Genomic DNA, 27,620 nt, shown 5'->3' on the forward strand with positions numbered 1-27,620 from the left:
GTAGTAGGCAACATTGTTTAATGTCTGGTAACAGTGGCTAACTTGTGACCAATTGCACTGTGCTACAAAAATATGGCTTTAATAACGTGACTCATAACTTAATAAAACTTAACATAAGTCAGAAAGAAAATGAAGCTGTATTTTAGATTTGATGCTTCCATACACATTCTTGCTAGCCCTTCATCATTGTGTTTCTTGGAGTCAAGAAGAACTCAGTCACATTTGGAAATGACAAAGCATACAACAGATGCAGTAAGAAAATAGGTTTTATTTTAAAATTTTATAGAAACATTTTTAGATTGCTTAAATAAAGCAGCTGCACAGCAACTTTCTGTATATAATCCAGACAAACTCAAGTACATAAATTAACAAATACTTTGATTTTGCAACCCAGCTATTCTATCATAACTATTTACATCTTCCTACAAATACTAAAATATGAACTTATGGCATTAAGATAACATGTAAAAATATTTCTAAAACATAGCCAAACTCGCGAATTGCCAAGTGTTCCTACAGAAAAATCCCCAAAGGCACTAGCCCACATTATGTGCACATTAAGTCCTTTCTAAACATACACAGTTCCCTTCAATATACCAAGTCAATAGTACTCCCACTACAGTAACATTTAGGGATAAACACAGCTCAGTTCACTTTATTTTTCCTGTTTTATGATCAGAGTATTCCATCTTACTTCAATTAAGTTACATACTAGACTTTTAAAATTAGACTGCAAATTTCAGTCTAACTTCTTTGGACAGCCACAACGGAATACTAAATGAATTAGAGAATAGTACAGATTCAAAATATTTCAAGTTCTTCAAATGTTGAATATGATCTTTTCTATTTAGGCAATGGTGTACAAGAACTTTGGTACAAGTGTTGTAATAACGCTTATTTTTACAGTTTTCTTTCAAAAATCCCTGATTTGCTCATAATTTATTTGTGTATGGCAGATATTTTTTCTGAAGTCTTTTGTCGCAGGGCTTTAGTTAATGGTGGAGGCTTGTAGAAATACACTGCCATGACCACAAAGATGATTGTGACGATTTTGCAAGCAGCACCTGAATGCAAAGAACAGGAGAGTTTTAATCACACTTGCTTTCAGTAGCAGACGCAGTGTTTCACTCATTTATAAAGCTTCATATGTTGAATTACATACACCCTGTAAGACTTCATTTAAATGTACTCTACATGAATGACAAAGGGCAGATAATGACAGTCATACAGCTGAATTTAGACCACTCACCTCCTGCCAATTTTTGCTTTGCTCCAGTTCTGTATTTCTTCACCCCATTCTAGCCTGACGTGCAAATCTTTCTTATTTCTTGTTTCAGTACTGTAATTTGTTATATCAATATTCTCTTTTCCAGAAACTAAAGCTTTTCACATAGAATATCTCTTAAGTACTCTCTGGTCAGATGTCTTAGAAGGCTATAGAAAGGTGTTTGCACAACTTGGAAGGCCAAGGAGAAGGGCAAAACCAGAGGGATTGTATTTGATCACAAATATGCCTTGAGATCCTCAAGTTGTGACTGCTGCTTTTTCAGTTTCAGGATTAGACATCAGTACTTCAGCTCACACACTGTAAATATCACCGTTGCAAGAAGACAGGACATAAGCACTTAATCTCAGATGCAAGCTTAGCCTACACCCTCTCTCTCACCAGCATATATACCACACATTTGAAGGGAAGAAATTGTTAAACAAGTCAGGATTTTTTCTGACAAGTGTTATGAAAAAGAACTGAGATACAAAAAGAGGAAGAAAGCTCCCCAGACCTTAACTGCCAACACGCAACCCAGATAATCACAGAATGATAGGAGCTGGAAGGGAACCTGAAGTCTGTCTATTTCCAACTCTTGTGCTGGGGCAGGCACACCTTCCACAAGATCAGATTGCTCAGGGATCCACACCTTGAATACTTCCAGGCATGGGGCATCTGTAACTTGTCTGTGAAACCTGTTCCAGTGCCTGGCAACCCTCTCTCTCAGTGAACAGTTTCTTCCTAATATCTAACCAAAACCTACCTTCTAAGTTTCAGTCCATTGCCCCTTATTCCATCACTATTCTCTCTTATAGAGTCCCTCTCCATTTATCTTTCTTGTAGGCTCCCCTTCAGATACTGAAAGGCCTCAATAAGGTCAGCTTGGAGACTTCACTTTCCCAGGCTGAACCAACACAATTCTCTCAGCCTTTTCTTTATAGGAGAGGTGCTCCATCCCTCTCATCATCTTCACACCCCTAATCATGCTCATTGCCCTGAAGACAGACTGAAGTGTGAGCCAGTCCCTTATAAATCTAGTAAATAAGTGTAACAATGAAGCAAGATCAAAGACCAAAACTATTTTGTGTAATTGTTAAAGGAGTTTTTAAAATAACCTTTAGGGTTTACTTACTGTGGTGTTTCTCCTTCTATAATATTTTGCTGGTCATTTATGAAAGTAAGTTAAAAAACACTGCTGCCAAAAATGAAAAGAGTACGGTTTTATATCAAAATAATCCCCATCTAGCAGACAAGGTCAGTATATATATTACCTAGTATATGTATTTAATATAAAAGACTTACTTATGCCCATGAGCAAATAAGCCATTCTTTCATTGTCATATACCCAGCAAGCTCCTTTAGTTTCACATTCATCAATATCCCACAGAGTACAACTGTTGTCTATAGCAACACCAAACAAAATTGGTCCAGGAATAGTACCTAAAAACCACAGCAACACATTAGAATGTTTGAGTTACTTGACATACTAGTTTTCATGCATACAATGAAATGCTAAGCTGGTGGTGAAGATAAAATGGGAGAACCAGACACTAAATGTAACAATTTTAATCAAAGTCATAGGCTTCATATTACATAGTAAATCTGCACCTAGCATTGATCTCAGTTAATAGGTAGGATGCAGAGAGTTAATTCATTATATAGCTCTCATTTTGTTAAGCAAGAAATTTATTCAAAGACTTGAGCTTCTTAACTTCCTCTGTATTCACTGGAAAAAAAATTAAAATCAATGGTGAAAAAACTAATCAAGAAATCAGGAATTTAACTGAAAGGAAAAAAGTTTGTTTTTTCTGATCATACACACCAACCTGCTCCAAATTATGAGAACTAAAATATAAATATGTTAAATGTTCAGTTACACATTTCTCCCTGTTCCTCATATGTAGCAAAGCGTCCAGTAAAAATTTCACCAAAAAAAAAGCAGTGTTTAAAATTATTCTTGTTCAGATTTTATTAACTCCATGTGATTTTTGTGTGTTATAATGCACAAGTGTATTGCATCCAAGTACAGCCAATTTTAGAATAAACACACCAGGTACATCACTGCATGTCTACCCAACTACCCAAGGCCTAAACTCTCCTAGAGCTAACCAAGTAGCTATGTCCCTCCTCACTAGGTCTTCAGCCTAAAACCCATGCGATTCTTAAAGCCTACAGCAAAAATATGCTGCTGGTAAGTAACGCTGTTAGTTACTGCCTTCTTCAGCCATAGTACAGGCAGTGTAAAAAGTTCTATCACTCCACAGTAAAGTCAGGAGTTCGAGATCTAGCAAAAATATCTGAACTCTGAGTAAAGTGAAACAGAGGGAACCTCATACAACATTGATCACAGATTTCCAGCTTATTCCTACCTGTGAGGATGTTTGTTTTATTACACTTTATCAGGAGAATGACTTATATTAATCACAGTTTGAATACAGCAAGGCAGAACTCATACTGCGAGTGTTAGATATGTAATCTCAAAGGAGAGGGAATGGCTACAGTACTAAATATTGGCATGAAAGTCCAATCAGCAACTGTGTCTTGTCCCAGTCTTGAATTAAATATACCATTTAAAAACTGTGTACTACTAAACCAAGATTTTTCATTATGCCTGAGAAAATTCAAATGCTTGTGGACCAGAAAATACATATGCTTACCCTTGTTTTACTTAAGAAGATTCATCTATCTTACTGAAATGCTGGATATGCTTAGATATGGAATTAAAGTATTATACTTCCCACATTATACTCTGTAAATAATTATGTACAATTATCTATCTTAATAAATGCTGAAGTTAGTGAAAGACATTTTAAAGGAAGGAAGAAGAGGAAAGACTCCACATATTCATTTTTCTTTTAACTTCTGGATTCCAGATGTTACATGAAACTGTTTTCTATTATATCGGTTCTTCTTATCTCAGTTTTCAGAATAGGCCTTCTTCTGGGGCAAGTAGCACCAGGTGTGTTTTACTGAAAGAATGGCAGTTACCTGTATTTGGCTTGTGCTCGTAAGAGTGAGAAAGGCTAAAGAGAGCATGAATGCCCTATTAACAAAGAATTTGAATCCAGATGTAACCTTACAAATGTATTCTATAAGCCAATGACAGACTGCTTCAAGCGCCCCTGAAAGTTTTTTAAGGCATTTTTTTAAAGTCAAGAAAAAAAATGTCAAATACGTAGATTACTCAAAGGCAAATGTTTCAACAAGAAAGTCATACCCAATAGTCGCAGAAACAGTAACTGTACTCCAAGAGCAAATGAGCGCTGTTTATCTGGCACACACCTGCAAACAAGATTTGCAGTTTAAGACAGAGTAAACAATTTCTACTGCTGTGCTGTGTCCCTCAGTGAATATGCTTTCTCTATATACTCTTTTAACTGTTAATTGCTGAAGGGTTTAGAAATCCAGTGTGCAGAACAAGTAACCCAACTATTTAAAGTGGTGTTTAGATAAAAGACAGAAAAAACACCAGTAGCCCATCAAGAAATTTTAGATTTAACTAGTTTAACAAAATAGTATAAATAAAAAGGAAGCTTGCTATCAGTGTCCTGATATACTGTTAAACATTTTTTCCATAGAACAACCAAGGAAATTAAAATAGTGCTAGGATGCAATCCAGAGCTACTATACATAAAGAAGTAAGTGTTGGACTCTATTATCCATATAGGTAATTAAGAGAAGGAGAATGAGTTCCACATCATGCAGTAGATTTTTTCTAGTAGTAGAACACTGTCATGAGTATATGAATTTATGTTTGAAATTGCACAAAAAAGGCTCACAGAAAAGACATTGGAATATACTGTAAAATTACTGACATTTTAGCTATTTAAATTAGTTTTTGAAAATTAATCTATTTACAGTCCTTTTTTCCATAAAAAACTGTTCCACTATTTCAGCTGAATTATATAAGGATTCAAATATCCAAATGTTACTGCTTAGAATTACTGAAATAAAACTGTGTCAGCTCAATTTTGAAGATAATGCAGAACTTTATGTTATTCTGCCTCCACACTAATGACAAGCTGTTAATTCCAGATTTACACCAAACCTGGACACAAGGCTATTACAAAGCACTGCTGTAAGATGTTACTGATTTCCTCAGCCTCTCACCAAAGGGCATCTAGCCACATCCTCACAAAGCAACATGCTTTTGCATCATGGTTATCTTTTCACTGCAAGTATTAGAACTACAAGTCAAACTTGTAGTTTGACTTCAACAAACACAAAACAGCTCTAAATTCAGAATGAGAAGCACATTTTAAAAATGAAAACAAACAAAAAACCCCTGTATTTCATGCATATAAGCTTTAGCAATTTGGAAGAAAGCAAAACCACTGGTTAACTCACTATCACATTTTGTATTAGTGACCACCATACATACAACATCAGTATCATGGGAAATAGTCTACAGTTCTTGACAGACTACAATTTTTCAAGCTAGAACTCTGAATTGAGACAGGAATCTAAGATTGAAAATATAAGACTAATTGTTATTTTGTCCTTTTCCTGATACAATTTGAAATGCTGACACCATCAATAGGCTAGACAAATATTTTCTTCATCAAAGCACAAAGAACATTTATTCCTTTTTGCTTCAACTAAAACAGTCAAGAGTGCTCAAAATCCATAAAATAAATTTTGCTGCACGCTAGAGAGATTTTTTTAAAATAATTTCAAAACTCATCTACTAACAAGAGCGAACAGTGGTACGACTATGCTCTGTTTAAAGTACTGCTTGCTTACTACATAACCTTATTAAAATACCGCATTGCAAAGCAAAAGAATTAAGTATTTCACTGATAGTAGTTTTCAAAAGAATGTCACCTTTCTTGCAGACCAAAAAACATACCTGAGAATGGCCACGGTTGTTGGAGTAGTAGCCATAAATGTAAAAACAACAGCAAAAAAGAAGAAGGTCAGGAATAAAGGTAAAAATTTGCATTGTGTTGGGCATTTCCCAGGAACAGCTTCATAGAGAAAGTCTTCTAAACCATTTCCTCTTTTTGATTTCCCAATACAGGAACAGTTGTGGTATGTCTACAAATAATTTATAAGACAAAATTTAGCTCCCAGAATGTTACAAAATGACATCTTTTGGTAAATTTTTCATTACATTTGCATCACAGAAGACAAGAATAAACATTGACCTTACTATATGGGAAAAAGTTAATTTCCTGATGAGCACATGACAATAAGATTAATTTTTAAAACTGGCTCACCAGAATTTGACTGATCCACCTCACCTGAGCAAAAGGTATTTTTGGATTTTTGACCTAAAAAGACAGTGATAGCCTCCATTCTGTATGCTTTGTAAGCTTTTAGCTACAACTATAAAAAACTTGCAGAAGTTAGAGGCAAACCATATGCAGAGAGGCAAACACTACTCTTCAGACTTAAGCAGGAAAGAATAGAAGCCATATAGTACCACTTCTATATGCAGGTGAACAAATGGAATATGCTGTTCATCTAAATCCACAGTTTGTTTTCAAAGAAAAATATAACGTGTCAACAAAGTGTGAAATTTCTACTCTCCTACATTTTCTTATGGATAATACCTTCTCTCATTTTCCAATATAAAAGTATAAAGGCCTTTCCTGGGTCAGCTTACTTTTTGGATCTCTCTATACTGCTCCCACATCCCTTCTCAAGAGTCTATTGTACTAGAAGAAATAAGCACAGAAAGCCCCTCAGTTCCAAGAAGGCTTGATAATAACCTAGGCACTTTCACAGCTAACCATTCCTGCATCAGAGGCTACTGACATTCAAGTTTTCAAAACTCATGGAAGCAGGTTGTCATGTATATGTATACAATAAACACTGCATTTTCTTAAAGATCTAGATAAGAACTTCAGGTTCTTCAGAACTTCAAGACAATTGCTGACTTTTCTGATTGTCAATTCTATTTAAAGTACATTTAGATTTAACTTATTTTCAGCATTAGGAAGTCTGGTAGATGTACACTTGGAGAATGGCATCACACAAATGAGAAACACTGTGGCTAACCAGTAAACCCTTACAACAAAAGAAGGCCCAGAGGTGGGAAAGACTGTTGTGCCCAGAAAACTCACAGAACAATGCAGGCTGTGAATGACCAGAACTGTTGCAAAGAAAGCTATATAGAAAACAAACAGCTATGCCACTTCAGTGAATCAAAAGAGATGTAAATGCTTCTCTCTGAGTTCATTAAGAGAGTGAAAACATTTTCCTAAGTTAGCCAGACCAGCATGAACATGGGGGGTGGTGAAGGGAAGGGAGTGTAGCTCACCCCAACATAGAGTATAAAAAGCCAGACAACTACCAGAAACATTTCAGAGAGTAATGGGCTTGACCTGGCTTCAACCTATGAATACCTTCCCAATAACTCGGGAGGCCCAGCACTGTGGCAGTGAACATGTTAAGAGATCAGCAGTGGGAGTCACACTGGTACTGTAAATGAACTGCGTATTGTAATCGCTGGATTTTGTTAAATACGACCTATATTTGGTATTGTAGGAAGGACATTTTGAAATACAGCGCATTTTACAGGAAACCAGAACAAACCATATCAGCTATCTTCATTGCATAAAGTACCTTTTTCATGTTGTTAAAAAGATATGTGGTACATCCTGCAAAACAGGGAGAAAAGTACTGGACTTCATCACTGCCACAAACTGGGTAGTATACAGAGCGCAAACACCTGCAGTTCGCATTGCATGGTGCTGTTAAGTTATATAGAGTGCCTGTTCTGAAAAGCAGAAGTTAATAGGCTTTTAAAAAAGCAATTGGAAAACAGAAGATATGTAAATAAGTAAAGCAATATTTATAGCATAATAAATTTTAAATTTAAAATACTCTATTCATGTTACTTATGCACTTAGTTGTTTAAAAATAAGCATAGTAGTTACAGCTCTAGATTTTCCACTTATTATATACCTAGGTTTTTTTATGCTGTTATTCTATCCAAAGATTATTCCTCCAATTTCCACTTACAAAAGAGATTACAAAATTCTGCATCTCAGCCCAACTCTTATATCATCCTCTCCCTCCCACTTAGGTATTTGAATTTCTTCCATTTATAATTTCAAGAAAAAAAAACAAGATTAAAACCAGTATTTGGAGTTGTTTATTCTACTGATCATACTCCAACATTCTTCCCCTTTTTTGATTTGAGTGCAGTTGCAAAGCCACCTTATTTTTACTATTTCTAACACTGCCATGCAGACATCTAAATTGTATGAGCACAAAGACGACTGTACACGTTAAATGCAGAGTTCAATGACACTCTGAAGGACCTTAAAGATTTCCTCTGGCTATTTAAGGAATAACTAATAACAGAGTTTACTTTAACTCTTGCACACTATATTTACTTTCAATTTACTTCCAATACAGGTAATCATATGGTTTTATTTGCAGTAGTCCCACTGTATTATTATCATGAAAGATCACTTTGGTTTGTGTGAGGACTGTCCTAAGGCATAACCAGAGAGAATAAAAACATCCTTTGATTTTCAAATGTTAGTTCATTAATAAGTAAAGAATTTTCACAGCTTAAAAGTTCAGTCAGCTAAAACCAAGTTACTGACACTGCCACTAGAGTTTAAATATTGTACTGTAAAATTAAAGTTCCACATTAATTATCTAAAGGTATGTTTATTTGTCAGAATTTGAGATGACAAAAATACTAATAGAAGAAATAGCTTATGTAGGAATTAACTTACATACAGTCAAACTTCAAATGGAATATAAGGGATATCATAATTACATATAAAATCCATTTTGGCAGAACTCCACTAAATTAATTTGTGCTTTAAGCCTAAGCAAACTAACTTCAATTCTTCTAAGTATGAAGAATGAACTACATTGCACCATAAGCAAATTCACTAATCAGACTGGTACATTCAGTGCCTTTCTAGACTGAGAGGCATGCAAAGCCTGGAAATATTTAATCAATTTGGTGGCATTTGTCCTATTTACATGTGCAGTGTCTCTTTCCCCGACCTCCAAAGAGGGAATGAACACTTAGTTATACCCAGTCAGAGAAAAATACAACAAAAAAGATACTTCTGGCTTTTCTAAAAAATCTAGCAGATGAGACCATCAATTGCTCATTAAAAAAAAACTCTATAGGAGTTTTTAATCAAGAGTCCCACAGACACGTGGAAATAAAGTACAGAAATAGTCACTACATTTCTGTTCCTTCAAGTTTTAAGGGAAACACTGGGCAATAGAATTTGGCAAAAGCAATTCTTTGAAGTGCCTGTTGGACAAAATTATGTTAGTTCTGCTGATGGCCTAACTTAGTAATAAACAGTGTTACTAAAACTAAGATGCTGTTTTCATTAACACAAACAAGTGATCCTGTACTCCTATAATTCTGAGACAAAACCTGCAAAAGCTTCTCTCACCTTTCTGAGTTATTTTTATTTTTCAATAAGAAGATAATGCTTGCCATGAAGGATTTCTTGAAATTCTCCACAAAAATCTCCATCAAATTCTAAGTCAACTCTCAGAGTAGTCTCATAACTTATTCATTCAGAAGCATTTGTTCAGTAGCATGAAAGCAAACACTTGACTGTTCTTGCACAAGTTTATAAATTTATTTTTTTTTAAAGCTACTGCTTTAAAAAAGCTACTGCTTTTAAAACGTATTTTATTTCTTCATGGAAAACAGTTTACGAACTGGCACTGTATTAATGCCACTAACAATTCTGATGCACATGTCCAGTAAAGTATAAGCCAACCGGTAACACTGCATAAGGTAGAAATGAGCCATTTCTTATAATGAATACCAAGGGAAGAGATATATTTCAGGACTGGTTAACTTCCAATTGCTGTAGATAAGTAGCCTTTAGCAACAGTTAAGCTACATAACTGATAAAGTCACACAAAACTGTAAAATACAAGCTAGTGGTATTTAACTTAGAATGAAAATCAGTTCAGCTGTAACTTTGTCTGCTGCCTGTTACCATAGGACCTGATATAAAAATACTGGTAATTTCATATACCATTTTCTATGCTACATCTTCAGCATTTTATTGATGACTACAAATTCTTTCGCTAAATATGTAACTATAACCTTTCTGTAGCCAAAATCTGAATCATGATTCACAGTTCTGAGTTGTCTAAGTAATCTGTCTGCTATTTTTTCAGACACTGAAGCAAAGCAATATTTTAGTCATCCAATTTCAACACTGGCCTTTAAATATACTGTCAATTTATACAGCAAGTTGTAAAGATGAAATCAGAATGAGTCGTAACTTGGGCCTTTTGGGCTTTAAGGTTTTTTATTTTCTTTCAGTCACCAGTGTATGGAACTTTGTTGATTCATTTTGCATATTTTTCCATACCAGTACATTTCTACTTTCCACCAACTTGCATGGGCATTAGAGGCTAAAAAACCAATTTCCTCCCCAACCCATCTTCTGTGTTTTCATGGTACATATCATGCTATTGTGTCAGCAAACTGCACCACTCCTCTTTCCCATCTCATTTAGCTTCAAGTGTCTCTTTATGCATTGGAGAAGAACTATCAGATTATGCTTTTATACAAGATAGTGGTATCTAGCCTTTGCATATAATGGGGGATTTGGGAAAACAATAAAAAGGTATTGGTAAGTTATTTACCAACTTAGACAGCATACAACTGACACCCATGATTTTTTTAGATGGCATCTAGCAGTCCCTAGGTAACAGCCTACTTGAATTATTTTGCACAGCCCCATCTAGCTCTTGGACAGACCTTCCAACAGCTGCAGTTGCCTCTGTTAATTTATAATGGGATAACTGACCACTTGAGAGCAGACTTCTAGAATAGCTAGTTGCCCTCCTTCTGCTTTTAAACACTGCTGGTGTGTACTATATGAAACTATGGCAATTGAATAAATACTAATATGAAAGCCAAGAGTGCATTAAAATGTATTTACCCATTATATGTTTCAGAGACACCTGCAAAAGGTTCATTCCCACATTTAGCAAATAAAAACACTGTGTTTAATATTAAGGCCACTGAACAGGTGCCTATCATGAACTTGATTATGCCTTTGCAATCCATTTTGCGCTTGGAAACCAAGACACCACTTATGACTTGGCCTAGCGCTGCTCCTGGAATTAGTACAAGTCCTAGAGGAAAACAAGACAAGGAGCAGTTACATAAAAAGTGCAAGACTTAACTGTGATGCAATTTTATGCTAAGAAAAACATCAAAACAGTTACCTGCAAAAAGCAGTCCATGTGATATTGCTTTCAAACCATACTACCAGAATCTAACTACATAAGTAATTTATTCTACTGTTACATCACCTTTAGCCTTTCCAGAGGTTTAACTGGACAGTGTAATTTATAGTTGTCCAAAACCCAACTTCAACATAGCCAAACTAGATGACTTAGGAGCACTGTGGGGTGGGAATCTCTGAACACCAGTAGGTGTCTCTACGAAAACAGAAAATCCTGTTTCATTCTTTTGGTGGTTTTTTGACATGTCCATGTTGTTTCTTATACATCTGTTATGAACTTGTTAATAAAAGAACATAAACACTGTTATACAAGAGACAGCACACAAGATGCAAGAAGACATCTACTGAAAGATGCAAAGAAGTCTAGATCAGTGGGTCAGATTTGCTGTCATAGTCTATGTAGTCCACCATGATTTTGCACTCTTTGCACTCCAGATAAATAACTGAGCATTTTTATATGGCTAATCTATAATACAACACAGAACTCAGTATAACTTACACCAACCTGAGAGAGTTAACGTTACAAACAGTTCAGGTACAGTGACAAAACTGCCCAGGCCACAGACCTGGGAATTCCAAAAACCACAGTCAATGATAGTTTAAATAGTTTCCACTATCATTGGTAATGTTTAGACTAATTAGCTCAGTTCAGGTACAGCCAGCTTTCAACATTACTGTAGGCATTTCTTTAAAGCTGTACATTTAATAGGCACTGTCAATATTTTCAATTCGAAGACATTCAGTCAAGGTCTATGGACAAAAAATGCAACACTCAGCTTTTCACTTCAGTCCTAGTCTTTGGTTAACAACTGAGCATATATTCCAATATGTTTTTATGTAAAACTTACAGATTATTTGTTTTGATGCAACAATACTATCTAATATTGCCCAGAGAAGTAATTCAGAAGGTCTTTCCCAAACACATTTCTGTTGGAAAAAGAGCAGTTCAACTACCATAGTTATATTGCAGCGCTCTACAGCTTAGCAAGACACATTCGATTAATATTAAATCTGCATATTGCAAGCATCTGTTTGCATTATGGACATTTCTGCTTTGATCTGGTTGCTATTCTTCAGAATTAATTATGTCAATGATGTGAGCCTACTGAGCACAGCTCTTCCATCTGATGTTTTCTGTTTCTCCAATACTCAGTTTTTCATAGAAGCTCTCTCCTGTTCTACATATTACTTCTGCATATCAGATAAAAATAGGTGACAGTAAGCCAACTACAGCAGAGCCAGTTATATAACAGACTTATTACATATTCTGATCAGTCATTTTATTGCAAACTCATTGTAACGTCAGTGTGGAATTAAAGAAGAGAAAGGCAAAATCAACTTCTTATTTGTGATAAGCACTGCTTTTTTTCCCTACCTGCCCTTCATCTTGATTATTTTAGTAGGGACTAAGATACTACTGCTCCTTCAGGCAATTTCAAATAAAGGAAAATTGAATGTATTTCACCAAGAATAAGAAAGGAATAAACTACTAGTAAACTAAAAGTCTACTAAAAGGAATAAACTACTAGATAAACTAAAAGTTGCATCAGCACTCAAAATCCTCAGTCTACTCTGAATATGTAGACTAGAGTACTTAAGTAGTACTAGAGTACTTAAGGGCAGGCAAGAATAACAAAAATACTGCTCTGATTACTGCATTCCATCTAAGTACATTCACAAACATCTCAAACAAAAAAGATACCCATATAATCTTCCACCTCTAATGTTAATAAAGTGTTCAACACAATATATATATAAGATTTAAAACTAAAAAGCCATATTACCTCCAAGAGTTGCTGAAAAACTTGACGACTTTCCAAACTGATTTTCTATAAACTTCGGTAGAAATGTGGCAAATCCAGTGGCAACTAAAGCTTCTGAGGAGCTGGCTACTATTAGACTCATGAGCACTGGATTCCTCAAGAGTATCTATGGGGAGAAATTATCATAACGCTCTGGAAATTATTTGATTTTGGTACCAACTAAAGTCATTATATTTTAAAAGAAGATCCTCTGAAATGGAACTTTAGTAATATGTTTTTCTAACAATCTCAGGCATCAACAAAATTAATGTGCATTAAGTTATCAGTAACATTGAAGTTTTCCCTATCACAACACATTAAGCCATTTCTATAGGCGTCTAACATCTGGAAAATAATTTCATTTCTCAGAATATATTCAGTTTTAGCAAATTTGAAATTTTTCTTACCAGGAGAGCCATAGGAAAGTCTTTAAAACTTTGTCCAATATCGTTGGTCTCAACCAGTATTTGACCTCCACCATCATGAGTTTCAGGGATTTTTTCAGCCTGAATTTTTGCAGTTCCTACAAATTGTCATATTTATCAACAATGAAAACACTCAATACCTGCACTCTTAGACAATGTCAAAAAACCACAAAAATTTGTATTTCCTTTAGTTGGGAAAGTGCTTTCAGATATTACAGGTCTTCTTGCCTGTTTTATTGGCACAGATTTTTACAGAGATCAATACTGTATTGTTGAACAAAGATTTTTATTGAAAGCATTATACTTTCATTGGACGTTGGAAGGTCTTGGCTGCAAGAAGATATTAACAGGGACATCCTAAAAACTTCGGAGTATGCTGAAGCCCCTTTTTTTTTTTTTAATCATCCTCATATTCTCCATTTCCTACTTTTTTATTTTCCTCTATCATTTCTCCTTCAATATTAGTATAGTAAGTCCCTTTGGATGCTCATGGAATTTCTACACTGTTCCTGCTGCGTAACAAGCTTTAAATATAGTCCTGGGTGCTCAGCTACAAGCATCTTTCATACTTTGACCACCAGTCTCCACACTTAGGTATATGTTTCCAGTCCAGTCCATCATTATAGAGAATCATAGAATCACAGGCTGATTTGAGTTGAAAGGAGACCTTGAGGATCATCTATACCCAACCCCCTGGCCATCAGCAAGACCACCATACATGAGATCCTCCCTCTAGCTGATTCACCTTGTTTTAAAGTTGTAAAGACTGCATATTGGAGGGGGAAACAAAAAAAATAAACAAACAAACTTGTCCTCTGATTTTAGTCAAAGACAGTTAACTGAGAAACTAAATCAAACAGGAAACATTCAGTTCAGTACTCTATAACCCAAAAATATGAACAAATGTCTCTTCCAAAGTAGCCAAGCATTGCTAAACCTTTACCTGGTAGGTGCTTTGGAAAGCATGAAAAAGGTATTATAAGAAGCCAAATTGCAAAAAAGCATGCAAGAAATCCTATCCACCATGCTCCAAGCCAACGTGGGTCATCTTGATCCACCTTTGTACTGAAAAAGTAATTCAGAAAAAGCAGGTTTACCTTCCTGAATTTCACATTTTAGTGAGTTGGAATATTTCCTTTTAATGTATTTTAACAGAAAGCCTTTTAATATTGCTATTTTCTTAGTTTTATATGTATTAAATTTATTGTTTGCTTGTTTAAACCACCTTCACTGGGCAATTATAAAAATAATGAATTCTACCAAATGTAGCCTTCAATTCATTAGTTAAGGTCATTCCAATTTAAACACAATTCTATGGTCCTGATTTCAAGATTCTGAGGCATTATGAAGATACTGGGAATGCTGGATTTAGAAAGATTCCTCAATCAGTGAGTTATACCAAAACCAATTCAGAAGTTCAGAATGCCATTGCATCAATCTGAAGGCTCTAAAACATAGGAAATAAAAGTGTAAATGAAGCTGCTGGTTTAAATATTAGTACAATTTATAACACTTTTTAAAAAAAAATGGACTATTATTCAACAGAAAGATTTTCTAGCAAGCTCTTTCCTAGGAGTTAAGAATCCTAATCCTAATACTCCAGCTCAAGGAAACAGTTCCACAAGACATCAGTAGATGGAGGTTTAACACCGAATATACAACTAAGCAAAAGAAAAAGCATTTTTTGCTACTGAGGTTTAGAATAGTTAATATCTAAATGCTAGAACTATCTATTTGCACTACAGAGAAACTTCCACACACAATGGAGTCACTACTCTAGGAAGTAACTCACTAACATGAAGCCTTTTCAAGTGCAACTTGTTTCCAAGGTAATGAAGCTTTTGAAAACACAGTATTTTCTGAAAAAAATTTCTCCTCACAGGGAGAAAAGCTGAATATTTTAGTAAAAATTATTAGAGAAGGAAAATAGGAAGCAATAAACTAAGTTCTATCTTGCCTTTTTGGGATCTGGATATCAATATAAACTTGAAGCAGCTGCCCTCCTAAGACATAGCCAATAGCAGGACCCAGCAGAGACATGGCATAGCCAACTCCTAGAAGAGAAAATATATCAAGTTCACCATAACTTTTTATTTTTTTAAGCTTTCTTTTAATAACATTTTTAAGTCAACTTCAGACCAAAGTTGACTGTAAGTCAACCCATTCTTTTACCATCACTACAGTTGTAGCACATAGAAGACAAAATCTATAATTATGCCTCAACAAAGAAATTTGCAGCTCTCAGAAGCTTCAGGTCCAGCAAAAGGCTGACTGCACCTTTAAGCATTATTAGATTGCCTTTTCCCCCATTTTGTGCCTATATTTAAGAAATAACTAGTGAAAAAAAACAGTGAAATTATGAAGATTGGTTGTTAACTGTATTAACCACAATCTTTAAGAGCTTTCTTATTTCTGTTTTTCAATCTTTAGTTGTTTTCTAGATTTTCTAAAAAAAGAAGACAGTTACATCAAAGTGTGTGACTGGAGTAATATCTGCCTTAAAATACAAAGCCAAGGCTCTTAATAGCTCCTGACAGTTTTAAAGAAAAAAACTCAAACAAGCAACAAAACAAACAAACAAACCCTGACCCCCTCCCCCTAAAAAAGAAATCACTAACCTGCAAAGTTGCAGGTGTAACCATACCCTACAAAAGAGTGTAAGATTTTTTTGATGTCACAATAGCATTCCTGGCCTATCAGACACATTTCTGGTAGGCAGTTTAGCACTCACTGACAGCAGGAACACTGTCTCTGCAAATTAAGTCTTGCAATTAATAGCAACTAGATCCATCTTTAATCAGTAAACATGCATTCCTACCATTTCCCCAGGCTGAATAATCTGGATTTCTCATTTGTTTCTGAAGTACATGGATCACAAGTACTTAATTTTCCTCTAGTTAGTAAGAGGAAATGATGGGGGAGTCAGGAGGGTGAGAGGGGTGCAAGAGGATAAAGCACTGCAGAATGTGACAGTCAAGTAAGTAAAAATAAATACTGAGTAGAGATATCCCAGGTTTTCCTACATTTCAGAAACAGTGACATGGTCACAGGAAATGAATTAAGTTCATATTCATCCTATAGAACTTCAAACTGAGCTTAGAAGTGCCTATTTTCTCCCACACACTCAGTTTAAATACATTTGGAATTGTTTGGCTTTAGTTGTAGATGTACCAGTCCTCATGAACATGCACCCAGTAGAGAGGATAAAGAAAATACCAACTTTTAAGTTGCAGGCTTATATCAAAAGGTGCTGGCAGCTATTTATGGACCATTTTAGGGGTGGGTTCTGGGTTTATTTTGGTTTTGTTTTGTAGTTTGTTTTTTTGGGCTTTGTTATTTTTTCTGCATTGCATAAGCCTTCTTGTATAAGGTAATCAACACAATATACTTAAATACTTAATACATTGCATGAAGCAAGGAAAATAATCAAAGCTTAGTTACCTATCCACTCACTTGCATTCCAGTTTTGTTATATTAAGCAGAATACACTGCTCTTCTGTGTACTCAACCCAGTTGCCTGAAGACTGTGAATGAATTAGTTTTTTGTATTGATCTTTTTCTAAAAGTATAAACACTGATACCATTCTCCTGAGTTTTCATGTCACTTCTTGTTTCCCCATTTATGCAGACAACCCTAATTCTGCTCTATTTATTTCACTGGATTCAGGGGAGGAAGAAAAAATGCAGTATTATCCCTCTCAAAATAAAGAAACAGCAAAACCAAAACTTGTCTTTTTCATCTAAGAGTTATCATAGGCACCTATCCTGTTTGTTGGCATCAAATGAAGTAGCTTGCCTTGGAAAACTGTGAAAAATTTGCATGCAAACAGATAATTATTTCAATTTTGCCCCTTAAAATACTGTTCTAGTCTGAATACAGTCCTGGAATCTGAGACGTTTTGAATTCCTCCTGCAAGTAAGAAGTATAGATAATACGTTTTTAATCAGCTTACATATGAGATAGGGGAAATAAATATCTTCATACCCATAGAAAACACACTTAGACTGCAAGGAACTTGGCAATAAAATGGCATATAACCTAGAGAATGGTGACGGAAAAAGATTAAAAACCATTGCCAAGTATTAGTACTCCTTAGCTTTTAAACAGTCTCAGTGAGGCAATCTCTGTACTTCCAGTACAGCCAAGTGCCAAATTTGTATGTGGCTAGAGAAAGGGATTGATCAGACGAGGCACACCAGTGTTTATGCACTGAGTGGACAGCCTACTATTAGAAGGTAAGTAAATAAAATTATTAAAGGATATAATACGATCTAGCTACTGACTTGACTGATACTTTTTAGTCACAGGTGTTGAAAAATACTGTGTAAGTTTTTTGTTACAACTTATTCTGTCATTAACAGACAAGCTACATGAACCGTTTAACAATTTTCAGTTACTGACATGAAAAGGCAACAGGAGGGTGCTCAAAGAAGCTTTACCATGCTCTACAAAATGAAAATTTATAAGACTTGGTACTTAGAGCAGATTAGTATCTAAATTGCACTGTAACTGATGTAGAAATACTTCATGCACATAAATAATAATTACAAAATTGTTAAATTAGACAAATTCATAAAAAAACTTAAAATGCATTGCAGTCTATGATCTATGCAGACAGTGTTCTATATACAGTTTTAAATTTACCTATGTAAAGGGAAGACTTATGTTTTGGGACACTATCATCAATAAAAGATGTCCCCAAAGTATATAGAGGAGTTCCTCCAACTCCCAGCAGCAGCTGTCCGAGGATAAAGACATACAGATACTTGCGAAGTGGAGAGTTTGTGCTGGCACTGCAAGTGGCATTAGCAAAGGTGGTTTCTGCAGTTTGACATGTGTCTGAAAAACAGAGACAGCAAGACTTTACAACTCTGTTACCTTACTCACAGTCCAATCTGAAGAATAACCTGTACTAAAAGCTAAACTACAAATGAATGCTGTTATGCCAGGCTCCTATTTTAATTTTCACACCTATTAATATATCCAATATTGCAGTGCCAAGCCTTCTGTGATATCATATCCCCAAAAAGATTAATTAGCAGGGCTTAGTTTTTGTTTCCTGTCTATGAAGAAACAGGATTGAAATAGCCTTATAAATACACTTTGGCAACAGGAATCAAATGGCCCTATAAATATGCTTTGGCTTATTGAAAGCATTATTGACCAGAAATTATTGTATGAAAAAACCAAACAACCAACCACCTGTCAAATGGTCATTCCAAAGGTTATGAGTACTCCCAGGTAACAGACACTTCATTGTGTGCTTGTACCTTATAACAATTCTGAGGAGCACTAACAACTCCAACTCTTAGGTGACAGAGCAGCCTGCACAACCTGAGGAAATCTGCCAGAAAGTGAAGTCTGTCATTAGCAAAGATAACCCTTCCTTTACATTCACTCTTTTGAGAAGTGTTTGCCTATGAAAACCTTAAAAACCGACACCATTCTCTCATAGAACATACACTGCTATGCCTCTAAAAGGAGAAGTTAACATAAAACCTCTGCACTTATGCACACACACCAAGAGGAAAGCAGTGGTACAGCAGCGTAAGGTTGTGTGTGCTGGTGTAATATTTGGCACTACAAGGAGGGAAGAGAAAAGAGGAACTGAAAACAGGTAGTACTGTGTTGTCTTCTCCTTTCTCTTGCTATCATTGCACTCTCGGTAGCAGAATACCAAGAGACAAGATGTAGGAGAAACATTTCCATGGTTCTCCTCATAAGAGCATAAAACCCTAAGAAGCAGGATAAACCCATCCATTTGGTAGTAATGAGCCCCACTGAACAAATATATGAAAATGTCATCCAGATCACATAAGCAGACTGATTAATTCACACTATTTCACTACAAAATTATACAAAATTATTATTAAAATTAAAACCTTATTTTCCTTAGATCCTTTTACATCTGAGAACACTTTTTACTTACGCATAGAAGAGGCAAGATCAATCCACACTATGGTCTCACAAAACAAAGCTTAAGAAAGTGCTAGCCACGCACCAGGTATTTAAAGAAAACTTATCTAAATCATTACTTCCTGTAGCAGACAATAGGTGACACAGTGCCATTGCACAGAAACAGGCCAACATGTGGGATAAGAAAACCTCACTTCAAAAGGAAGAGTCTTTAAAGTTTTCCTTCCTTTCAACTTAGGAAGTATCCTGGGTACGCGGTCCCAATGTTTGACTGTCTTCACAATGAAGTTATTTTCCTTGTGTCAAGTGAGAACCTAGGATTCTCATTTGCTGTCACAGACATACTGAAACATGTTTAATTTTTAAAATAAAATCCGAGACTGAAGTTTAAAGGTACATTGCTTATAATATTTGAGGTTTTCACAGTCCTCCATGCTAATTAATCAAATTAAGTTGATTCTGTTAAGGCAGCAGGGGGAGCCCTTGACTGCACATACCAGAGCCAGCTGAGGCACCAGCAGCCCATGCAACCTGGAAATTTACCAGAACAAACAGCTGGTTGTACCTGGGTTACAAATTTGAGTCTAAAACCTTTCTGGAAAATAGAAAACACATTTTACAGTGGCTTAAAAAACTGCAAAACCCCAACAAACCAAAAATACCAACTCCTCTGCTCCCCCCCCAAAAAAATCCCAACCCCAAAAAAAACAAAACAAAACCCCAAACAATAATAGGCAGATTAGGAGATCTTTCAATATGAAATGGATTAGACTATTTCTAGGAAGTAGTATTATGATAAATAAATTGGCCTTATAGGACCTGTTCAGAAATATTAAGTGGTGGATTTTAATACAAGCATAAAATACAAGCTTAATTAAAAAAAAATTAGGATCTCTATGAGCAACTCACACAAATAACTAAAAGGAACACTTTTGGGGTGTGGTGCTATTAAATCCTGCAACTAATTGTATAGCTAAAATGTTTCATCAACCTCAGAGCTAGTTAAACCAGACAACACATAATCCTGTGCTGTGGCTTACTTCACAGCTAAGAGATGCTGTTGCACAGCACCTGCAAGATTTGACTGCCTCAGTGCTGACATTCCCTGCACTCTCAGTCATTTATTTTTGATAGTGTTTTGTTTAAGTCAGCTTAAGATCTGGAATGTGCTCACCACCAGCACAGCATAGGCACCTGCATTACAACAGTCAGAACAGCAGGCAAGCTGTCACCTGGCAGTGCTATGGTGAAGAAACACATGTCAATTCAAAAATTCCCCACTCCTGTTAGATTTCAAAACTCCATGTGGAACATGTACCTAATAAAGGTATCAATATATACAGCCATCTTCAATGATGGATTTTGGATAAAACAGTAACATGCTCCTTGAGATTTCAACTAAAATTGTTTGAAAGGGGGAAGATCAGTTGGAATAACTGGTAATGTACTCTCCCACACTGTCAGTATCTTGTTCCAAATGAAAAAAGAAAAATCAGATTTAAACTTTTATGTATTATGTATTAAATGCAGCTTCCCCTTCATCAAAGTGCAGTAGAAAGGTGAATACTGAAACCAAAGTTACAGGGAAATGGGACTAACAGAGCCAGGAGCAAACACCCTTTTGTCCTTCTCCCAAGAGCTAACCAGTAATTATCTGCTCATAGTCCCCAAAACAATAAAGATTGTTTTCTTCTGACCTTGTTCAGTTAACTTCCATTTCAGATCATCATAATTAGATACAATAAAACAGCTTGCCCAACTTTTTAGACTAACATGTAGACAGCTCATAGAAGGGGACAAAATGATTACTACTGAAGATATCAATTTGAGGATCACAACCTTTCATCATGTTGCTTCATAGCTACTGATTTTTTTTTGTGAGCACTCTAATATGCTTAGTCATTGAAGGCATAATTTTGATTAAAGACTGCAATAACAAGACAATCCTAAAAGATTAAGTCATCCTGCTTTAAACACATCTGAACATTTCTGTATTACAGGTGTGCCACTAAATTGAAATACAAATAGTTGACATTAATCACACCGTGCTAAGTCTTGTTTTGTGAAAAAAGTTTGAGAACTGAGAGATAGCTACACCCATGACTTAAGTATTGCTTTGTTCAGTATTGCTTGTTCCCTCTCTATTTCAAGTAAATATATAAGTTAAAATCAACGTCTTTTAAAAGAACTTAGAAAAACTTGTTAATTAATTAATCACATGCCTTTAAAAGTTCAAAACCACAAAGAAATGCAAGCACTAGTCACCTTTCAGGTAAGATGGTAAGATTAACAGCTTTAACATTTCTCCTACCTTGCTAACCCAGCTTGATTCCTAGTCACGAAGAGATGCCAGATAATTTTTTCCTTAGTGAATTTTAATTGCATTCATCAAGGCAAGAAAAAAAAGCATTTTATTCAAACGTTGCTTAATAGCAAGAACCAATATTGACACTCAGATTGCTTCTGGAAAAATAAAGTTCACTGTGCAGAGAGGCAGCTCTTGAACTTCCAGATTTCAAATAATCAATTTTCAGTTACAGATAGCACCCTGTTTTAGGACATTGACAGACATTAACTATGTTGTAAGGAGTTGAAAATAAGGAGTTGCACCAAGTTAATGCAGAGATTTTAATTTTTTAGTGTAACTTTCAAAACAACTGTAAGCTTACCTTCAATTTTACCTCCATATTGGTATTTTCCACTGCTGAAGTGTGGTAAAGAAAATACAAGTGAGCCCAGTCCTAGCATAAATGCTGAGAAAGCAAGCCATCGTGGTTTGTGCCCTCTTTCTCCCAAGTAAGATACAAACAGTGACAATAAACAAAAAGCAATATCATAGCTTGCAGAGATTAAACCAGTGAGGGAACTGTTCAACTCATAACGCTTCTCAATTGTTGAAATACTAATGTTAATCAGGCCATTTACCACAATACCTACAAAAATAAAAAAAGGAGATAATTAGTCAAAGATACTTTAACTCAATAGAGTTGCAGAGCTAAACTTAGCCTTGTGTGATGGAAAAGTTAAAATTATATATATTTATACCAGGCTGCTTTATAAGGTATTTACTAGCTATAAAACACAGGTACATAGTAGGTAATACAGTGCCAGCTTAGCCAGTCAAAATGTACAGGACCTATGTATTTGTCTGAAGCACAGCTTTCAAATGGAATGCTTTACAGTGTCATAAGACACTTCAAAAATTAAAGGTATTTTAGTCAAAGTTATAACTTGCATTAGAATACATGCTATGGCTGAAGCAAGTTCAGGACATAGTTTTCTACTTACTGCAAACAACCAACTCCGTGACACCACAAAGGGAAGATACAAGAAGGTGAACAAACATGAATCCTCTATAATATAAAAAGTGTAAAGCCATTCAATAATTCTTTGCAACTGTTTCAGAGCAACTGAGGTGATTTACTTCAACTGAGCAAAGAAGGTTTGCCCCTTGAATCTGTAACTTCCCTGAAGTTACAGAACAACCTGCACAAGCTGCCCTACTGAAGCACAGATGAACTGCAAAAAAATTAACTGAAAGTAGAACTAAGCTACAATTGCCAGTGCATGCTTAAACACTGTCCATTTTTACAAAAGCACTGTTTGTAGACTAACTTAAATCTTCTACACTGCTTCATGTTGTGTTTCTGTGAAAAAGACTAGGTAGTTAAAATTTCGTAAGTTTGGTTTTAGCAATCCCAAAATAGGATTCAGTTACAGGATAAATAGTTGTAATTATAACACTGTCAGATAAATTTATTATAGTCTAATTAAATTGTACCTATAATAAAATAGATAACTGAAAAAAATAGTTGTGAAGTCTTAGGGCTGGAGGTACAAATATGCTTGAGTTCTGTAACCTTACAGATGACTGATGAGGATCTTCCCTGACACAGGCCCTTTAGTTACTCTAAAATTAAAACATGCTTTTCTATTGTCTATCTAAGAAGAGAATACAAGACTAGTGACAGAAATGTGTTTAAGTTAGTTTTCAACAAGCATTGCACCATCCATAAGTACAACTACTTGAGCTAAGTTTCAACATCTCCTTAGAGCACTTTAATTTATTTAAAAAAATTACTCCAAATAAACCAGCCATTTTCTAATAGCCAAACGTCAGCTTTCTACATGGAAACAACTCTTTGCACAATCTTAGTTCCAATACCCTACTATGGCCTCTTTATTAAGGCTGACAATTTCACCCGTCAGTTTACTCATCACCCTTAAATTCATATGGGATTGACACAAGTGTTCAGGTGTCCTTCCAGTGCCATTAGTTACACATTCAGTAACTTTATTTTCCTTTTAAGAAGCATTAACCAAAGAACAATACTAGCATGAAGGAATGAAAAAACAAATTTTCCCATCTGCTGGACCTTCAACACTTACTAAGGCTTTAAAACACTTGAATGAAGGTGTGCTACACAGCAAATGGATTACAGAGCTAGAATGCATTGTCTTTTAGAGGTATTTTAAGTTACTACCTTTAATTTACATTCTATAACCCAAAAAGCCTTCCATTTAATTATACTGGATAATTAGACTTCATCTGTAAAAATGCAGATGGGATAAATGGCAGCATAACTTCTCCAATTACATCATCCAGTGATTAATCACTGAAGTCTCTTCAAGAAAGACAGAACCTGGCTGATAGTAACTTGATCTGAAAACCAAATTCTGTAAGGACATCTCAACACTTAAAACTGCAGTATAGGAATTACCAACCAAAACCTTGTTGTCCTGCCACATGTGTTAGAGATTTAGGTACAGTGTACACTGACACATAAAATCCAGATTAATTATAAACCAACTTTATTTGCTATCACAAAACACAAGAGTATTCTTTTTCTTCATCCATTCAACAAAAACACATGTTTTGCAGTTGTCATAAGAATGGTGGCTTTAACAACACATAAAAATAACAATTAAAAATGCCTTGGTAAAAGTACCAGGTCTAATCAGCCTATAAAATATTAGTGATATTCAAAGATTTTAGATAGATTAGACTGGACAGTCTTAAACTGTGGTTCTGGTTTTTTATTTACCAATAATTATTAATGACATGAGAAATAAACAGTCCTTCTTGTACTCAAAATAGTGAGATAATCTCTACCTTGTTTTCTTACTACAGCTATGAACTGCAGCATATCCAGTTAATGTATCACTAGATGCAATCATACATTTAGGCAACTTTAAGTGCTATAGAGAAAGCAGGTATTAGTCATGTAAAAAAATTCTAGGCAAAGAAATGTTTTGTGCTCTGGAAATACAGGTTTCACATGTACTTGAAACATAAAGGGCCAGAAATTAGAGTTAAGTTCCACCTGAAATCCTCTGAGAAGCTGCAATACAGCATATCAGGTGCTAATGACACCAATCTATTATTGAGAGCAGCTAGAAAATATGCTGAAAAATACATGCTTTCAGTTGGAGTCACAACATACCAGGTCACTACAGATAATCATCCACTATGTTCACTCATTTAAAAAGACTAGGACAACAACTTACATTCAGCAAAAGTGTGTTATGGATTACTTCATTAATCGTCAATTCATTAAGAAGTAATCTTTTCTAGAGGTACATTAGGCAAGTTTAATAGATAGATCTTATCTTCCTCAGTGATGGTTTCTGTAATTTGGCGAGTAGACCCAAACTAGAGTACAGTGTTAGGTCACATCACTTCAAAATCCTAGGTGTGTTTTGTGTGCTTTTATCTAAACTCTGAAGCTGCAAGACCTGAATATTTTCACAAAAATTTCACACACGAGCCTGAATTTCTTGCTGATGAACCTAGTTTTACACATCTCAAAAAGAATTGCAGCTAGTCTTCAGCACCCAGTTTCCTTTATGTTTTAAGCAAAGGAAAGAGTCTTGTCAGAAAATCCAGGTAACACATCAGGAATGTCACAAGATCTGTAATAGCCATGCCTACACATGCTTCCAAAACAAAAATTATTCAGTTTCTGTCCTTTAAGGCCTTAAACCTGAACTACATTCATTAGGTGCCTGGCATACATATAGCATTAGATAACCAAAGCAATATTTGGACAAATGGCACAAGCAACACAAATAACCTCTTAAGGGGACAGAGATTCTTATAACACAAGTTGTTTTTACAGTTGGAAACCTATCCAGTCTACAACCAAGATTTTAAAGTATGCTGAGTTTGTTATTCAGCTCAACAATCAGATCAGAACAGGAGGACTGATTTTAAGAAATTCAGACACATTAGAAATATTCAAGACACTATATTTATTTTTAACAATCTTTTCAGTGTCATATTAAGGCATTTTTAATTGCCTATCCTTATTCTTATGCAACCCAAAAAAATTTATATGTGTATTCTAAAAGTCTTTTACTACTCAGCTACTATTGAAAGCTATGATGTAAAAAGTTCTTCCACAGACACACCCCGCCCCCCACCTCTCAGTTTTCATAGAGAAAACAAATTTGGCAGGACAACTGCAACAGGAATCATCTCCTGACCCTACCAGCCATAGACCTTTCAAATTCAAGCAAGAAACAACAGGCTTATCCCAAAATTTTCTAAATACTTCTTTTCTAAAACTAAACCTATATGCTAAGACAAGATCAGAATCTGAAGGGGATTAAATCAGAAAAAGTTCTCAGGAACACATACTAAGGCACTACTTCATGCAAGGAATCTCCAAGCATTACAAGTAGCATTAAAATCCTTCTAGGTTTTAAGCAGAGTCTCCAATTCTCCTCATACCATTCCAGTTGCCTCAGTGTGGTTCCCCATGCAATGGAGCCATCCAAATAATGTATTTCTTTGGTATAGGCTGGTCTCTCCTCTAACATCAAATATCCAAATATCCCCCTCCATACCTCTGTAGAAATCCCTTTATGAGTAATAACAACGAGCTTCAAAGCAAACTGTTCAGGAAATACCCTTTTCTTTCCTAGCTAGTCAAATAAAGTTGAAAGGTTATGAATATAGACCAAATCACTCCCTTTGGCAGACACACGTATCCAAGTTTCACAAACCTCACTTTTTAATGTTTTTTACAGTAATTCTTCTCCTCCCCTCAGTGAGCATTTCTACTTTCTAAGTCTAAGGCTTGCTAAGGCCCTAATCAATCATTACAAAAAACCAAAAGTATGGACAAGAATCTCTGAAGCTGAAAAACAGGAATTAGGAGCAAGCTAAACTTCAGGTTATTCCCAAGGTCAATTTAAATCATTAGTTAAATTTTAAGAAGATGGCTGCACTGTGATTCACAGAACAAAATCACATGTTTTTGCTGTTTTCAAATTTACCCAAAGTCCTACACAACCAGGCCAGGATAATCTTCAATCAGCAAACAAGTAAGAAAGTAGTGGGGTGCTACAATTTTATATTGGTGTTTTAATCCCCAGATTTTAAGCCTCTGCCTGGGTGCGCACATGAAGAGCTGTAGTCAGTGGGGATGCAGCATTGACAAGTACATGAAGCAAAGAACCTGCAGGCGCGTGGACTTCGTCGTCAGTAAAGTACGTGGGAAAAGAAAAAAAGGACAAACGGAATGAAGTACAAGGAATACTGTGGAACGTCTCCATCCCGGGCACAGAACAATGTATACTGTCGTCCCTTAGTCAAACCATTACCGTCACTGTTCAGCCACGGCACTAGACGAACCCTGTCTCTTCTGACCCACCACCCAAAACTCCTTCGCCGCTCTCCCCAGCCCAGGCTCCCGCTCGGCTCCCCACAGCCCCGGGAAGGGGAAGAGCGTGTGCCCTGGGCAGCAGAGACAGGTTACCTTGGAAGATGGCCAACAGGCTATAAGCAGCCAAGTACCCCTCAGAATTGTTGCAGAACTGCAGAGCTCTAGGGGCGCAGGGACCCCACCCGCAGGGCCCCTCCTCGGGGCAAGGGCCGGGCCCGGCGGGGGCCGCGGCGCCGGCGCCTGGCCCAGCGGGGCCCGCGTGGTACCGCTGGCCGAAGTCGGAGGAGGGTGTGTCGAACGCCGGGTTCTCGATACCACCGCCCTTCAT

General features: G+C 35.9%; 1 protein-coding gene across 1 annotated transcript; it reads right to left on the bottom strand.

Moving 5' to 3' along the window:
* Positions 1-322: 322 nt before the first annotated feature.
* On the bottom strand, positions 323-27,620 carry SLCO4C1 (solute carrier organic anion transporter family member 4C1). Its single transcript, XM_066569400.1, has 13 exons — positions 27,386-27,620; positions 22,292-22,555; positions 18,351-18,545; positions 15,663-15,759; positions 14,649-14,770; positions 13,688-13,803; positions 13,263-13,407; positions 11,170-11,365; positions 7,838-7,991; positions 6,117-6,304; positions 4,485-4,549; positions 2,570-2,707; positions 323-1,064 (listed from the first exon to the last, which is right to left on the bottom strand). The coding sequence occupies exons 1-13, from the start codon at positions 27,618-27,620 to the stop codon at positions 940-942; spliced, it is 2,040 nt and encodes a 679-aa protein (XP_066425497.1). The 3' UTR covers positions 323-939.

Source organism: Molothrus aeneus, chromosome Z, assembly GCF_037042795.1.
Source record: "Molothrus aeneus isolate 106 chromosome Z, BPBGC_Maene_1.0, whole genome shotgun sequence".
Taxonomy (NCBI): domain Eukaryota; kingdom Metazoa; phylum Chordata; class Aves; order Passeriformes; family Icteridae; genus Molothrus; species Molothrus aeneus.

What these genes read in the sequence shown, in the direction of transcription:
- SLCO4C1 (XM_066569400.1), bottom strand. Translation starts at nt 27,620, where the DNA reads ATGAAGGGCGGTGGTATCGAGAACCCGGCGTTCGACACACCCTCCTCC. An exon ending in GTCTCTGAAACATATAATGG is followed by an intron (nt 7,992 to 11,169) that starts GTAAATACATTT and finishes TCTGCTTTTCAG; the next exon opens with AACAGGCACTCTATATAACT. An exon ending in TTATTTGCTCATGGGCATAA is followed by an intron (nt 1,065 to 2,569) that starts GTAAGTCTTTTA and finishes CTTTGCATTCAG; the next exon opens with GTGCTGCTTGCAAAATCGTC.